This window comes from Armigeres subalbatus, chromosome 2 (assembly GCF_024139115.2).
Source record: "Armigeres subalbatus isolate Guangzhou_Male chromosome 2, GZ_Asu_2, whole genome shotgun sequence".
NCBI lineage: Eukaryota > Metazoa > Arthropoda > Insecta > Diptera > Culicidae > Armigeres > Armigeres subalbatus.
The window spans coordinates 334,148,807-334,167,050 of NC_085140.1; the positions used below are offsets into that span (position 1 = coordinate 334,148,807).

The window sequence follows — 18,244 nt, forward strand, 5'->3', positions numbered from 1 at the left end:
CTTATTCTTTATTTCTTCTTCCTTTTTATTTTTTCTTCTTCCTTTTTCCTTCTTTCTTCTTCCTTTTTTCTTCTTCCCTCTTCCTTCTACCTTCTTTCTTCTTCCTTCTTTTTTATTGTTTCTTCTTTCTTCCGTTTTCTTCCTTCTTCCTTCTTTCTTCCTTCTTTCTTCTCCCTCCTTTCTTCTTATTTTCATCTTCCTTCTTCCCTCTTCCCTCTTCCCTCTTCCCTCTTCCCTCTTCCCTCTTCCCTCTTCCTTATTCCTTCTCCCTTCTTCTTTCTTCCTTCTCCCTTCTTCTTTCTTCCTTCTTCCTTCTTCCTTCTTCCTTCTTCCTTCTTCCTTCTTCCTTCTTCCTTCTTCCTTCTTTCTTCTTCCTTCTTCCTTCTTTCTTCTTCCTTCTTCCTTCTTCCTTCTTCTTTCTTCCTTCTTCCTTCTTCTTTCTTCCTTCTTCCTTCTTCCGTTTTCCTTCTTCCGTTTTCCTTCTTCTTTTTTCCTTCTTCCATCTTCCTTCTTCCTTCTTCCTTCATCCTTCTTCCTTCTTCCTTCTTCCTTCTTCGTTCTTCGTTCTTCGTTCTTCGTTCTTCGTTCTTCCTTCTTCCTTCTTCCTTCTTCCTTATTCCTTCTTCCTCCTTCATTCTTCCTTCTTTCTTCTAACTCTTGCTTCTTCCTTCTTCCTTCATGCTTCTTCCTTCTTCCGTCTTCCTTCTATCTTCTTCATTCTACCTTCTTCCTTCTTCTTTTTTCCTTCTTCCTCCTTCTTTCTTTCTTTTTCCTTCTTCCTTCTTCCTTCTCCCTTCTTAATTCTTCCTCCTTTTTCCTTCTTCCTTTCCTTTCCTTTCTACTTCTTCCTCATTGCGCACTACTCACTTCTCACTCCCCAGTTCTCATTCGGCCTAATGACCGTTCGGCCTAACGACCATTCGGCCTAATGACCGTTCGGCCTAATGGCCTTCGGCCTAATGGCCTTCGACCTAATGACCTTCGGCCTAGCGGCCTTCGGCCTAATGACCCAGCATCGTATTTACCATTACGCAGTGCATTAGGATTCCAATACTAGCGCCTATTCATTTGAGGCATTAAACTTTTTTGGGGGTTCTTAACGTTATGATAATACACAAAAGCATATGAGTCGGTATTGGCAAACCTATCAACAATCTAATTCGCCACATGTAACATGTGCTGGAAAATTGAATTTTCCCAAACATTGAACAAACATGGGTCGGGACGATGTGTAAATTGAGGTTTCCCGGACAAACACACACGTCGCTTCCGACTGTCCCTCGATTCGAAAGCGTTAATCTAATCTCGTAATCGGAATCGAATTCGTACCGTTCTAAAATGTCCCAAAGAAAAAAAAGTCTCACCATTCTCTTTGGTACCAGTAAAAATAGCACACCGACCTTTCGAGAACAAAACATGGTCTCATTTTTATGGTCTAGTGGATTTTGAAGGATTTCTTTCGTTGGTCGCCGTCGCATGTATTTGGAATTCCATCTTTCATCAAACTCAATCGGCTCGAGAATCGGTGCTGCTAATGCCGTTAGCCTTTGGTGGTTGGTCCTTTTCTCATTCATTCATTCATTATTTATTTATATTGTTCATCATCGGCCTAGGGGAAAGGGATTTCTTCGACAACGTGTGCGATCCGGAGATCGAAATAATTGATACTCTTCGGGGGTACTTTGGCATTGAATTTAGCGTCGTATAATGCACACAAAAAAATCTAACGACCACTAGAAGGGAAGTTTTGGTTGGATATGACTTGGGATTATAGGGCCAGCTGTGTTTTGAATTTTGCATTCACATGTCGTGCAATATTAATAAGTCATCAGCAAATCTGGGAAAATGTGAACAATGGGGCAGGGAGTTAATGGCACTGTTCAGAGGGAAAAACCTTGATTAGCCTGAGTGAAATTAACTGAGGGGAAATACGTGGCATGACGCTCATCCGTATTTGTACTCAACGTTTATCATCGCAGATTTTATACATTTGAGAGTTGAAATAAACAAGCTATGGTATTGATACTGTTAACAATTTTAGTGAACAGTAAGTAAGAAGTTTCACAATAAAAGGTTAAGTAACACTAGTATAAAATCGAAATACATAATAAGTTTCAATGAAAAATAGTTTATTTGCAGAATCACAAATACTTGTCACAGTTCAAATCATTTTTAAAATCCAAAACCAAAAAATCCTGCGACCAGTTCGAAGAACTTGTCTACATCTACTCCGTGGTCACGCAGCTTCTGAACCATGGCTTGAGCTTCCTTGGAGTTCTGAAAATGGAAACAAAATTTAGTACACTGCACTTCCCATAATATCATCCTCATCAAACCTGGTAGAAATCGACCAACTTTTGGAAATCCGAGCTAAACAGCTTATCGAACAATGCCTTGAATTCAGGGCTGGTCTTCAGCTTCTCCTCATACAGAGCTTTCAGTTCCTTCAGAGGCAGCAGGGCAAGAGCATCATCAACGAATCCGCTCAATCCACCAGCTCTTACTGAAAAACCCAAAAGCAAACCATTAATATTAGATAGGTTTTTAATTTCCTAGCAAATATCTTACGGCTCTTGACACCTTTCGGCGTGACGTGATTCAATCCCAGGAAATCGGCTACTTGGTTCAAAAGATCGTACACCGCCAGACCAGCTTCTTCCAAATAGTTCAGTACATCCTTGACTTCCTTCAAAGCGAAGAATTGATTCCAAACGGCGGCAAATTCGGCACCTTGCAGATAGGCGAACGCTTCCTGGAACTCCTTATCGGTGGTAAAGTAGCGAACAACCAGATCGGTGAGCTTATCCACTGGAAGCAGATTGAGGAAGTCCTGTAGGTCATCTTCGAGGGTACGGCTTGGTGGAGCAGCAGCTGGGATCGAGGAAGCGGTGGCGACTGCCACCAGGGCGGTAAGGACGAAAATGGCCTTCATGGTGGATTGAACACTATTTGGTGAAGTGCTGTAACAGGTTGATTGAAAGTGAAACTGATGCTTTGACTAACGATTTGTGTAGCTTATATATAGCACTTTGAGTCAAGTACTCAGAAGTTATGATAAGTGTTGAGCACTTGACGGGATTAGAAACAAGCTGCCGATGAAGCTTTACAACACTCGAAAAGTAAAATCCAAACGTTCGACTGCTTTTAGCTCTGGGGAAAATGACAATCTCACAATTTTAAAAGGCTTATCGCTTTCAAAAACACTAGATTTATATTAGCCCAAGAAACAATAAATCTGCGTATTTAAAGTTGTAATTTAAAATAATTTCTTCATAAAATATTGATTATTTGGGAAAGATTTACACGTAATAAAGTCCAAATTCAAACCAGTTTCTCATAATCACCCCCTTCTATACAGAATCCTTTGAAGTCACACCATTCTTGGCCAGAGTACCAATAAAAGCAATTTACAAACGTGATAATTTATCATCGGTTCAAAATCCGTTTTATTGATTCCAAAAACTGATTTATGGTGGCGGATTTCACACCTGAAGCAGAGACGATTCATGGCGAACACTGTTACGCTTTCAGTGGCAGCCAGTTGGGCAATAAAAAAGATATATCCTTCGCCGAGAAAGCTGTGTTCACGACGGTCGGTGAGGAGATCAAAGCAATTCCCTTTTTCTTCCCGAGAGGTACGACCTTTTTTTATTCGAAACAGCCACCGCTGCGCTGTCTTCCAAAGATGCCGAAGCTCAAATGAATATTTTTCTATGATTTACGTTAACTTTTATTCGAATGTCTGCTCTGGGAGCGGATCCTGCCTTGTACCTGTGTGGGGCGCAGGTGTCTCGTTCCCTGGATGGAGCTATCATCAGGAGCCTTCCATAGGGATTTACAAGTGTGGAAACACATTTTCCCTTTTCCACAGATCTGTCTGCACGCCAACCGAAGATTTTCACAAGGAGCTCCACCGGCAGTACACCAAATGCTTCACGCATATCATTTTCAGGGAAAGGATCCTTAGCGGGAAGCATGGTTTGGGTCGGGCGAACGTCATCGCCTGGTTTTTGAAATTACCCATAAATTCACCCCCACTGAGTGTTTAATGGTCATCACGTGCCTCGGTGATCTGGAGAGGATGGATCGCTCAAGTGAGGGCGAACTGGATTTGTGGACGGATGTGAATCAGAATGGTACTTTTACCATTACCAAACTACGCGTACTTTTGGAAAGAAGTAAATATTAAATGTACCATTTATGTTCTCAGTGACTCATAGGGAGATTTTGTGGAATACGTATTGGGAAAACAGCAAGAATGAAGGAGGCAACCTGAGTCAAACTGCACAAAATTGCGATTCTCGAGTGCTGAAACACTCATTGAGATATCAATAACAGATTCACTCTCGACTTTTCGACGTAGTTTCCAAAGAATCGTCCCCTAAATGCATAAATCCTTCAAGGGTAGCAATGTTAATGTGTGAAAATGATTGAATTTTTCTACGCTTGCCGAGAAGTCACATCAATTTACGACCATCCAGCGGGCACTCCCTGCCATTGCCAATATTCGCCGGCAGCTCGTCAGATTTAACACGCACTATCAAATCCAGGAAGCGGCAAAAACTGACACACACTATTCAGCGGCAGATTTGCGTGGTGACGTTTTCTTTCCTGGAATGGAAGGGTGCCACCAGGCTGCACATAAAACAGCATGGAAAGCTATTGCGACCCGTTTACTCTTTCGATGCGATTGTTCAATTATGCTAATGAGCATCTATTCAGTGGGAACAATTACACTGTCGATTGGGGTTTAGTGCGTTGCGTTAAATATAGTTCTAGAGGTTTTTTACATCAAAATTTCTAATAGATAGCAGAAAAAAGACGCTAAAAATCAATGGGTCGGAAATATTATTAGAGATTATCCATTGAGGTAATCACGCCTGAATTAAATTTTCAAATGACCGATTTTTAAGCTCGTGTTTGCACTTGGTTAGTTTTTAAAATTATTTTTTGCAATAGGGCACTGCAAGGACTGCTTTGTCTCTTTTTCGCAGCAAAGAAATTAGAAAACAACAAGGCCAGTAAACGTTAAAATTTATGAAGAACGAAAGAGAAAGAGATCTTTCCGCGCAGTGCCCTATTTCTGATCATAATATCTGGTTTACAGTTCGTCTTTGAGTGATAAAACGGCCTACTTTTCCATACCAACAAAATGGGTGCTTTAATGAACATTATGCAACTCAAATGGGTTGCATAATATCTATTATAGCACTCATTTGGGTGCTATAATGAAAACCAACATCGGAACAGTAGTTACATGACTACATTTTGCTGAATTAGCTTGGGATAGTGTTCAGATAGTTTATACTCTGCGTCGCGTAATAAATGGAATAGCACAGACAAACAGACATAACACATTGAACAATCACTCATCAAATTCATCGTCGTTCAAACACTAACGACATCTGATGATTTAAGTTAGTTGGGCAAATCGCGAACCAGATGGCGGTAGTGAGCAAACGTCAAACTCGAGCAAATCCGATGCGCGCGCCACGAGTGATCGATTGGCCAACTAATGATTATTTGAATTGACCAGTAAATTAGTAAACGATGGAAATTTGACAAGTGTTATGTCTGTTTGTCTGTGGAATTAGTTTGATGGACATAACATCAGAATTTTCCAAAGGCGACTTCATCTATCGCTTCAAGACATGCAGAGCTATGCGATGTGGCACGATAACATAGAATCTGATTTTTCTCTGCAGCTACATTATTTATTGGCAAGAGTTATCATGTGGAGTAAATATTCTTTACTATTTTGGTACAGATTTATCATAACAAAGCTAATTTTTCGTCATTGCAAAATATAGCGTGTGCAACTCGGCAAGCCTCGTTGGATAAACGTACAACTCGTGCTGAAAAAAACATCTTTTTGCAACTAGTTGCACAAACTACTATTTCTCGCCTGAAGGGTGAAAACAATCCTTTTGACGATAAGACTTTTAACACCAAAATACCTTAAAAGGAAGACCCCTTCAGAATTTTTTTGAGCATGCAAAATATTCAGGAAAATATAAAAGGGTTTTAAATTAAAAAGGCCGTTAAAAGTCAACAAATTGTATGGGTCTTCAGAACATATATAGGACATTAATTATTTCCTTTTAGGCGAATTCCAATATTGTTCTCAAGAAAAAATACAAATCTCACGTAAATCGAGCGTAAAATCTTTCGCTCTTTCTGAACTTATTTTTATCCAATTAGGTCCTATGGCGATTCCGGCCACCGACAACTCCCGAGTTGGATTTTTTTCTACCCGAATAATCTGGCCATCGACTAACTCACTCTTGAGTTAGATTTTCTTGCCCCAGATAGGCCCAATGACGAATCCGGCCATCGACCAACTCACTCCCGAGTTAGATTTTCTTTACCCAACTACGTCCGATCCCGAGTTGCACACATGTTGTACAGCAGTTTCTGTAACTTTGCGACCGAATTAGGTTACATATGAGTTGCAGCAACTAAATCACTCTGAATTGTGCTGCGAAGGATGACGATTCCGGTCATCGACCAACTCACTCTCGAGTTGGTTTATCTCGGCCCATTCAGGTCCGATAACGATTCCGGCCATCGATCAACTAACTCTTGAGTTGGATTTTCTCAACCCAACTACGTCCGAAGACGAATTCAGCCATCGACCAACTCACTCTCGAAATGGATTTTCTCGACCCAACTCACTCCTGAGTTGGATTTTCTCGACGGATCCGGCCATCGATCAACTCACTCTCGAGTTGAATTTTCTCGATCCAACTACGTTCCATGACGAATTCGACCAACTCACTTCCGAGTGGGATTCTCTCGTCCCAACTAGGTCCGATGACGATTCCGGCCATCCATTGTCCAACTCACTCCCGAGTTGGGGTTTCTTGACCCAACTACGCCAGATGACGATTCCGGCCATCGACCAACTCACTCCTTTGTTGGATTTCTCGACCGATCCGGCCATCGATCAACTCACTCCTGAGTTGGATTTTCTCGATCCAACTACGTCCGATGACGAATCCGGCCATCGACCAACTCACCCCCGCCCCGCGTTGTATTTTCTCGTCCCAACTAGGTCCGATGACGATTCCGGCCATCGACCAACTCACTCCCGAGTTGGATTTCCTCGGCCCAACTAGGTCCGATGACGATTCCGGCCATCGACCAACTCACTCCCGAGTTGGGTTTTCTCGACCCAACTACGCCTGATAACTCTCGAGTTGGATTTCCTCGGCCCAACTACGTCGGATGCAGGAAGATCGAGACCGTGAAGAGACGGAGCAACTGTACCGCGCTAATAACACACGAAAGTTCTATGAGAAGTTAAACCATTCACGTAAGGGACACGTGCCACAGCCTGATATGTGCAATAGACCTCTTCATGTTTTCAAAAAGTATCAAAAATTCAACCGGTCAGCCCAGCATCACAATTCTTATGCCAAAATAAGCCTCCTGTCAAATTTTCATCTAATTCGGATAAAATTTCGAGGTAGCTCAAGTCGATTTAGTGTTTTTTTTTTTTGCTATTTTCAATTTTGAAAAAAACCTAACGAAAGATATAAACGCTGAAAACCATCGCAACAACCTCTATATGGAAGCTTTTGGTGTGCTCTACAAGTCTTGTGAATATTGCGATTCGTTCCGTTCACGTTTTGGCCATGTTAAAGTGGTTTTCAAGCTTTAAAGTGCATAAAAACACTCTTCCCCCATAAAGTCGTTCTTTTACAAAATTCTTGAATTTATGACAAATCATTGCTAATTTATTATATTTATTTTCCTCTTTTTTCTTTGGATATTTGAGTAATATAACTTTTAATGTCCGATTTACCGTTAAATTCTTAAAAATCAGAAGCTGAACATTTGTCATAAATTTGCACGCTAGGATTTCCTTAAACAAGTTATTCGAACAAAACATAAATCAAATCATATGATAATTGATGCTTAAAACAAACGACTTCCAAATTTGGTTCATTTCACCATATGTCTGTATTCTTTTACCATTTGGTGCATTGTTTTAACAAGTGAAATTAAAGCTTCTTTGTTCGAACAACTTGTTTGACGAAATCCCTACGTGCAAATTTATGATTAATGTTACGCTTCTGATTTTTAAGAATTTAACGGTGAATCGGACATTAGAAGTTATATTACTCAAATGTCCAGGGAAAAAAGAGGAAAATAAATAATTCAAATTAGCAGTGATTTGTCATAAATTCAAGAATTTTGTAGAACAACGACTTTTAGTATAAACAGTGTTTATATGCACTTATAAGCTTGAAAATCACTTTAACATGGTCAAAACATGAACGGAACGAATCGCAATGTTCACAAGACTTGTAGAGCACACCAAAATCTTCCATATAGAGGTTGTTGCGATGGTTTTCGGCCTCAAAATTTTATCCGAATTAGCTGAAAATTTGACAGGAGGCTTATTTTGGCATAAGAACTATGATTCTGGGCTGACCGGTTGAATTTTTGAAAACATGAAGAGGTCTAATGTGCAAGGACATAAACGGGAACCTTCTTACGAACGAGCGTGAGGAGATCCAAAGGTGGCGGCAGCACCACGAAGAACATCTGAATGGCGATGTGGCAGACGGAGATGGCGGTATGGTGATGGACCTGGGAAAACGCGCGCAGGACATAAACTTACCGGCTCCGAATCTCCAGGAAATCCAGGAGGAGATTGGCCGGCTGAAGAACAACAAAGCCCCTGGGGTTGACCAACTACCAGGAGAGCTATTTAAACACGGTGGTGAGGCACTGGGTCATTATCAAGATTTGGGAGGAGGAAGTTTTGCCGCAGGAGTGGATGGAAGGTGTCGTGTGTCCCATTCACAAAAAGGGCGATAAGCTAGATTGTAGCAACTACCGCGTAATCACATTGCTGAACACCGCCTACAAGATACTCTCCCAAATTTTATGCCGTCGACTAGCACCAAGAGTTCGTGGGGCACTACCAGGCGGGTTTTATGGGCGAACGCTCCACCACGGACCAGGTGTTCGCCATTCGCCAAGTACTGCAGAAATGCCGCGAATGCAACGTGCCCACACATCATCTATTCATCGACTTCAAAGCCGCATATGATACAATCGATCGGGACCAGCTATGGCAGCTAATGCATGAACACGGTTTTCCGGATAAACTGACACGGTTGATCAAAGCGACGACGGATCGGGTGATGTGCGTAGTTAGAGTTTCAGGGGCATTCTCGAGTCCCTTAGAAACGAGCAGGGGGTTACGGCCAGGTGATAGTCTGTCGTGTCTGCTATTCAACATCGCTTTGGAAGGGGTAATACGAAGAGCCGGGATTAACACGAGTGGTACAATTTTCAATAAGTCCGTCCAGTTATTTGGCTTCGCCGACGACATAGATATTATGCACACTTAAAAATTTCCACCGATCTCGGCTGTGCAAGTCTCGGTTAAAGTTCGTTAACTGAAATATCGGCTGAATGGACGTATTATTACGGCGGCTCCTTTGAGTGCCGCTGTAAACAAATTGCTTTTTCAGCTGAGATATCAGCAAAAAGTCACGAACCGAGCGCTCAGCTGTGCGGATCTCGGCAAAAGAATAAAAAATGCCGAGCTGAACTAAGTGTGTGGCACGTAACTTTGAGAAGATGGAGGAAGCCTACATCAGACTGAAGAGGGAAGCTAAGCGGATCGGACTAGTCATCAACACGTCGAAGACAAAGTACATGATAGGAAGAGGTTCAAGAGACGACAATGTGAGCCACCCACCGCGAGTTTGCATCGGTGGTGACGAAATCGAGGTGGTAGAAGAATTTGTGTACTTGGGCTCACTGGTGACTGCCGAAAATGACACCAGCAGAGAAATTCGGAGACGCATAGTGGCTGGAAATCGTACGTACTTTGGACTCCGCAAGACGCTCCGATCGAATATAGTTCGCCGCCGTACCAAACTGACAATCTACAAAACGCTCATTAGACCGGTAGTCCTCTACGGACACGATACCTGGACGATGCTCGTGGAGGACCAACGCGCACTTGGAGTTTTTGAAAGAAAAGTGCTGCGTACCATCTATGGTGGGGTGCAGATGGCGGACGGTACGTGGAGGAGGCGAATGAACCACGAGTTGCATCAGCTGTTGGGAGAACCATCCATCGTTCACACCGCGAAAATCGGACGACTGCGGTGGGCCGGGCACGTAGCCAGAATGTCGGACAGTAACCCGGTGAAAATGGTTCTCGACAACGATCCGACGGGCACAAGAAGGCGAGGTGCGCAGCGGGCAAGGTGGATCGATCAGGTGGAAGATGATTTGCGGACCCTCCGTAGACTGCGTGGTTGGTGACGTGTAGCCATGGACCGAGCCGAATGGAGAAGACTCTTATATACCGCACAGGCCACTTCGGCCTTAGTCTGAATAAATAAATAAATAATAACTACGTCGGATGACGATTCCGGCCATCGAACAATTCACTCCCGAGTTGGAATTTCCCGACTACGTCCGTTGACTATTCTGGGAATCGAGCTGGATTTTCTCATCCCAACTAACTCCTGAGTTGGATTTTCTTGACCCAACTACGTCGGATGACGATTCCGGTCATCGACCAACTCACTCCCGAGTTGGATTTTCTTGACTCAACTACATCCGATGATGCTCCCGGAGTTGGATTTTCTTTGCTCAACTACTTCCGATGATGATTCCGGCCATCGAGCAACTTCTAAGACTGTAAGATCCTCTGAGAAATTCAATGGTGAGCAAGCTTCCATCGCGAAGTCGTTTTAAAGGTGGTTGGTGTGTGAGAATTCCCTCGACTCGGAGTTGAAAGAGTGAAGCCTTTCGACAACTGCGAGTGATCTGTTCTCCCTATTCAGTGTTCAACTATTTCCTCTTTGAGCTCAGAGTGGGCGATCATATGTCTCTCGGTAATCACCTCGATCGTGTTACCAAGCGAAGAAACAGTAGACTTGAATCGTGCATATTTTATAAGTAACGCAGAAGCGTCGCAAATCTAGAACAAGTTAGAATACGAGTTGAGAACATTCATGAAGGTCTTCGATAATTAACAACTCAATCATCCTGTCGCTGAATGCTATGCAAGAAATATACTTTTTAGACTAAAATAAAAGCTCCCCCTAAAAAAATCAGGAATTTGCCTAAAAATAAATCAGGGTATGAGCTGTGGGGTTTGAGTAAAATGCCTTCAGCGTGTTATTATAGCTTCCCACATCAGCGTGTCAATAGACGAATCCAAGTAAAAATAAGAAGAAGACACACGACGGTGTTAACTTTGACAGATCCTACAGCTCATCATAGGGAAATCATTTTAAAATGCTTATAATAAATTCTAGAGAAAATGTAATTAAAATCTGATTGATGTACGGTACGGAAAAGTTCTGAATTACATATTCGGAAGTTTATCTCAATTTTTTAAATATTTTCCATAAATATATCTATCATACAGTTCGGAACTTTTTCCGTATCATACATCAATCAGATTTTAATTATATTTTGTCTAGAATTTATTATAAGCATTTTAAAATGATCTCCCTATGATGAGCTGTAGGATCTGTCAAAGTTAACACCGTCGTGTGTCTTCTTCTTATTTTTACTTGGATTCGTCTATCGGCGAGCAGCAAGCCATGATTTTGCCTCTTCCAGTCAGACCTCCGCGGCGTGCACACTCATCCACGGGGAGTCGTCGTCATAACTTCGTTCCGGTCATTTAAGGGAACACATTTTGGCGATCCTGACAGTTTATTTTTTGGATCCTGTCGCTGATTTCATGAGGTGAGTTGAATTCATGTGGTTAAATTGTGACGAGTGATATATTTCAGTCTGCTAAATCACAAGACGTGTCTCGAAGACCGTCGGAAAATGGTTTGTGGTTTGCTAAATCACAAGACGCGTCTCGAAGACCGTCGGAAAATGGTTTGTGGTTTGCTAAATCACAAGACGCGTCTCGAAGACCGTCGGAAAATGGTTTGTGGTTTGCTAAATCACAAGACGTGTCTCGAAGACCGTCGGAAAATGGTTTGTGGTTTGCTAAATCACAAGACGCGTCTCGAAGACCGTCGGAAAATGGTTTGTGGTTTGCTAAATCACAAGACGCGTCTCGAAGACCGTCGGAAAATGTGGTGGCGCGTCTGAAAGACCGCTGGAAAAATGGTTTGGGGTTTGAAGAACATCAAAGCCTCGCCTGGAAGACCGTAAGAAATTGGCTTGTGGTTTGCAAAATTAAAATGCGCGTCTGGAAGATCGGTGGAAATGGTTTGTGGTTTAGAAAACTATGAGGCGTATCTAAAAGGTGGCCGAAAAATATGTATTGTAGTTTGTGAAACTACAAGGTGCGTATGGAAGACCAACGAAAAATGGTTTATGATCTAGAAAATTTCAAAGTACTGCGAGCATTGATTTTGATTAAAACAAATTTAGATTACATGAACCCACTTGGCAACGTACATGAGACTACCAGTCGAGCTATTATATAATGAAATCTGAGAGAAATGGAGAAATCTCGCTTAACTTTTCAAAAGGACCTAAGTAACATTTTTTTCATGAATTAATTTGAATAGCGCAATCAACAGAAAAACATGAAAGCTTTTGATTGCAGTACTCAAATTAATTCATGAAAAAAATGTTACTTAGGTCCTTTTGAAAAGTTAAGCGAGAAATATTCAATGCTGTACTGTTCGAAACTGTTCGGTAAGCCAAATATATTATCTAGAAATTTATCTTGGAATGTACTGACTTAGTAGCCATAGAGGGATTACCTGTAGGAGCAGATAACTTGGAATTTGAAAAGTTAATAAGATTGCCGGATTTTACAAAGCTATTCGGAAGTTCGAATTTATTATGCGTAAGATTAGTTTGGAGTTATTGGCTAGCAATACTAGTTGATGGTGTACTATACGCGAAACTAAAAGTCGGATTAAATGTACGGATTTGGAATGGATTTGAATTGGATTTGGATTGTATTTGGATTGGATTTGGATTAGATTTGGATTGGATTTAGATTCGATTTGGATTGGATTTGGATTGGATTCGGATTGGATTTGGATTGGATTTGGATTGGATTCGCATTAGATTTGGATTAGATTTAGTTTGGATTTGGATTAAGTTTTGGATTGCATTTGGGTAAGATTTGGAATGTTTTTCGGAAGAAATTGTCATTGTATTTGGCAAGCAAAAGAAGGCTTCGTGAATTTTATCTTTCGCGGCCCACAGTTTGGGAACCCACACTCTGAATCATTGTTCTGGCATTAAAACCATGATGTTGAGTCAAGTTTATTTTGGTGTGCAGTTTTCAATGGAGTTAACCGGTTGCTCAATTGCAACCGATGTTCACTTTTGTCTCATTTAAATAACCCAGGAGAAAAATAAGCATTGCATCCTATGCTAGAAGATTTTTTTTGCGTTTTTAATGAGAGAAGAAGGAAAATGTGGGGTTTGAGTAAAATGCCTTCAGCGTGTTATAATAGCTTCCCACATCAGCGTGTCAATCGGCGAGCAGCAAGCCATGATTTTGCCTCTTCCAGTAAGACCTCCGCGGCGTGCACACTCATCCACGGGGAGTCGCCGTCATAACTTTGTTCCGGCCATTTAGGGCCACACATGAGCAATAAATAAATATAACATTTCCACAAATAATGCCAAAGTTCCATAGACAATCAAGAAGTTTTCACAAAACAAAAATAAATTAGCACTTTTAAAAGCAAAAATTGCGATTATAAAAGAAGAATTTTCCATAAAAAAAATCAAAATGTTTTAGGAATAAAAATACAAATTTTTATAAATAAATCATTATTAGCAATAAACAATCACAAAATTTATGTTTCCATAAAAAAATAAAAATTTTCGACAAAAAAATCATAACAAGTAATAAAAAAAAGAAAATTTCCATAAAAATATGCAAAAAGAAATTCTTTATAGACTTTTTGTTTTGCTGCCGTATTCTCTATTATCTTTTACGGGCTTGGCACAAAGGTCGCAGGCTGATTCTATAATAAGTATTTCCTTGGTGTTATTCACTTTTATAAGCCAGCGGTGGAGATGCTTTAAGCACAGACAGTTCAAAATTATGATCTCTGGTGGCGTTTGTTTTACGGGCTTTTCCGATATATGATTTGTTTTTCAAGAAAATCTTCTAAATTTTCTTGAGAAGATTGACTTTTTTTCAGGAATTATTAACAATATTTTCCCCTGAAAATATTCCTTATTTTCCCAAGATGTATGTTTATCAAAAAATCCCCCGCAAAACTTCCTTTATAAAATCCCCAAACAAAATTGTTCTAAAATTTTCAAAAAATTGTGTGTGTGATTCTCAAAGAAATTGTTTTGAATTCCCAAGGAACTTTTTCTGAATTTCTCCGGAAAATGCTTCTGGAACTCCAGAAGCCGATCTTTGTTCTTCTTCTTCTTCTTCTTATTGGCATTACATCCCCATACTGGGACAGAGCCGCCTCGCAGCTTAGTGTTCATTAAGCACTTCCACAGTTATTAACTGCGAGGTTTCTAAGTTAGGTTACCATTTTTGCATTCGTATATCATGAGGCTAGCACGATGATACTTTTATGCCCAGGGAAGTCGAGACAATTTCCAATCCGAAAATTGCCTAGACCGGCACCGGGAATCGAACCCAGCCACCCTCAGGAGGCTAAGGAGGGCCCCTAAATATCTTTATTTATCTTTTTGGTTATTTGATGATTTTTGGACAGGTGATCTCAGTCTCAGGATACTAACATTAGCAAGTAAAGGAAGAAGAAAAAGAAGAGTCGAATGATGATACTCGGAGAAAATTGCACGGGGAAGCATTCGGAAACATGTTTAAAACACTTTTCGAAAATTCTAGAAGCAATTTAATTTAAAACGGTTTGCAGTACGGGGTTGAATTTTTCTTATATTATGTAATAAACACATCATTTCCATTTTGAATTTTGTTTTGTGATATGGCACTTAATACATAGTATATGAATACCCCATACTGCTAACTGTTTTTATATAAAATGATTCTAGAACTTTCAAGAAGAGTTTTAAACTTTTTTCCGTATGCAGCCTTTATTCGCCAATAACAACTCTATGAATTAAAACAATATCCATGAATTATAACAACATTTTCCACTGAGAAATCGTTTTGCGGGGAAGAAGTTTTTTATTCGTATATCATCGGGATAACACGGTATTACTTATTGGAAGTCTATTGAGAAATCTGTTTCGGATTTTGAGAAAATGAATAGGTTGTAGTTAGGAAGATAACATCAGTGAAGCTTGACTTGACAAATCTTATTTATTCGCAGTTAATCGAAATACCTTAACTCAAAAATCCAAATGCGTATATTTAGTTCGAGCAGTACGTATGCATTCAAAATCCGAATCCGAAGAATCCAGCAACCAGCTCGAAGAACTTGTCCACGTCGACTCCATGGTCACGCAGCTTCTGAACCATGGCTTGAGCTTCTTTGGAGTTCTGAAAGAAGAAACAATGCTTAGTACGTTGAGTTTTGCAACTACGCCCTCTATCAACAAACCTGGTAGAAATCGACCAACTTCTGGAAATCAGAGCTGAACAGCTTGTCAAACAGAGCCTTGAACTCAGGACTGGTCTTCAACTTCTCTTCATACAGCGCCTTCAGTTCCTCCAGAGGCAGCAGGGCAAGAGCATCGTCAACGAATCCGCTCAATCCACCAGCTCTCACTGAAACAAGCAATAATGGAATTATAATGGTGTACATGATCAATTTCTGCGATTCTCGAACAACAATTTCTTCACTAAAAACTTACAGCTTTTAACACCTTTCGGCTTGACGTGATTCAGCCCCAAGAAATCGGCGACTTCATTCAGAAGATCGTACACCGCCAGTCCGCCTTCCTCCAGGTAGTTCAGCACATCCTTGACTTCCTTGAGCGCGAAGAACTGATCCCAAACGGCGGCAAATTCGGCACCCTGCAGGTAGGCAAACGCTTCCTGGAATTCCTTATCGGTGGTGAAGTAGCGAACAACCAGATCGGTAAGCTTATCCACCGGGAGCAGGTCGAAAAAGTCCTGCAGGTCATCCTCAAGGGTTCGGCTGGGTGATGCTGCTGCAGGGATGTTCGATGCGGTTGCGATTGCCACTAGGGCGACGGTCAGAACGAAAATAGCCTTCATGATAAATAACTTCATTCAATTAGTGCTCTGCAATTGTAAGCTGAGTCCAAGTGCAACTGATAGTTGATTCATTGAAATATGTTCATATTTATAGCAGTTTTGGTCAAGTGCTGGGAGCCAACAATACCGTGAAAGGCACTTCAAGAGATTAGTTTCTAGATGGCGTTCACAAAGTTGCAGTACTCGTTCACTAATTTTGTGTTAGTGATAGCTGAAACCAATGGAATTAAGGAACACTCGAGATTATCCTCTTGACAGCGATGGGAAAAACTTAAAATCCTAAAATTCATGAATGATTCAAACCAAGTATGAGTTGAAACTTGCCGAAATCATCCACCAAATAATCGAGCATGATTTGACTCATCCGGTTGAAGTATTGGTCTGATGTTCCAGATTTGAGAAAGATTGTATCATTACTTCCTCCAAGATAAGCCACACTGATAATGTTAAAAAAGGTTCTTGATTTACTTAAGTAATCATCTGTAATTATTGCTCACAGACGACACAAACTGATACTTTCAAAAGAATCCCGTTTGTTCGAATCGTTTCCTTATTTGATTTAGCTGGGATAAACGAAATGCAGAATTAGGTAGATTTTCGGTTAATTTCCAAAGATTTTTTTTGAAATTCCGAAAATATTCCCGTTGAAATCTCGAGTAAATTTCCGTGAACATTAAAAAAATGTGCACATTCTGGAAAATTTCCGAAGAAAATCAAAAAAATAGATAAAATTAAGAATTGAAAATGCCAATGAATTTCTTGTGGAATCTTAAAGAATTTTTAAACAAAAATTTTACGATTGCCGATAATCCAACAGCTGAGATCTCGGCAATGGTCTCGACGATTTTCGGTGAAAAATTTACCAAATCATTGGAATTCATCACCGAGATCTCGGTAAAAAATCAATTTTGCCGTGCTTCGGTAAAAATTAGGTGGAACTTCGGCCAAAGAGTTACCAAATTTTGAGTGTTGGAATCTCTGTTTGACAAAATATATTATCCAAACGGCCATTTAACCGAACAAACCGACAATTTGACCGGATCAGCAAATGAGTTTTTCGGCCGTATGACCTTTTCGGCCAAATGACATTTTCAACTAAATGATCCTTCCCGCCAAACGGCTTTCTCTGTCAAATGACCTGTGAGAGCAAACTAATTTTCTGTCAAATTACCAGTTCAGCCGTGTGTCTTGGTATGTCTCTGTCAACCCCATGGCGCTATTGGTATAATGAAATTTCCAACCATTTTCCCCCTGATAACCATTTAAGCAAAACGATCGATTCGTCCAAATCGAGTTCGGCTAGATGACTTTTGGCTTATCGTGTTATTCGACCAAGTTGCATTTGAACAAATGGCTTTCCTCCGAATGACTTTCGGTCAAACGACAGGAAGGGCCGTTTGGTCAGAAGCACCATGGCCGAAAGTTGTTTGGCCGAACAAGCTATACTTGTCGAAAATATCGTTTGGTCGAAAAGGACACGAATAGTTAGAAAAAATATTTAAAGCTCTTTTTAGTGCAATGTATTCAACCGTCTAAGACGAGTTAAGTAACCTCTATTTAATTCCACCAATTATTTCGATATCTTTACAGATACGTATTTCGACCACAACTGTGTGGTCGAAATACGTATCTGCAAAGATATCGAAATAATTGGTGGAATTAAATGAAGGTTACTTAACTTGTCTTAGACGGAAGAATAGTTAATCAAGTCGAAAATGCCGTTCAGTAAATGACATTTTTTTCCCGAATGACCCGTTCGACCAAAAGACATTTTCATGACATTTCAGTTCGGTTCAACAACACTTTTGGCCTTTTGGTCTTTTCAGTTAAACGACTATTCCAAATTACCAGTTCGGCTGTGAATCGTTTTTGACCAAATGACATTTTCGACCAAATTGTGTTCGATCTAATAAACATTTAAACCAAACTCTTAATTCGGTGAGAAAACTTTCGATTTAAGGTGTTATTCGGTCAAACGACACTTCGCTTTTGGGCAATCTTCCGTGGAATTTACAAATAATTCGGCACCAACATTTCAAAAGGACGAAACTGCTTTTGTAAACAATAGCTTCTCACGTCGCTGGTGGGCTAATTAGTGCCCGCTCACGCAATCCATAGAGCAAAATATAGAATTTGCTGACGATTGAT

At 40.6% G+C, this 18,244-nt stretch overlaps 1 protein-coding gene across 1 annotated transcript; it reads right to left on the reverse strand.

The window, feature by feature from the left end:
* Positions 1–2,122: 2,122 nt before the first annotated feature.
* Positions 2,123–16,166, reverse strand: LOC134209980 (uncharacterized). Its single transcript, XM_062685999.1, has 6 exons — positions 15,730–16,166; positions 15,477–15,643; positions 15,314–15,415; positions 2,569–2,998; positions 2,337–2,503; positions 2,123–2,277 (listed from the first exon to the last, which is right to left on the reverse strand). Exons 1-6 carry the CDS (start codon positions 16,109–16,111, stop codon positions 2,173–2,175), a joined length of 1,353 nt encoding a protein of 450 aa, XP_062541983.1. The 5' UTR covers positions 16,112–16,166; the 3' UTR covers positions 2,123–2,172.
* Between the last annotated feature and the right edge of the window lie 2,078 nt (positions 16,167–18,244).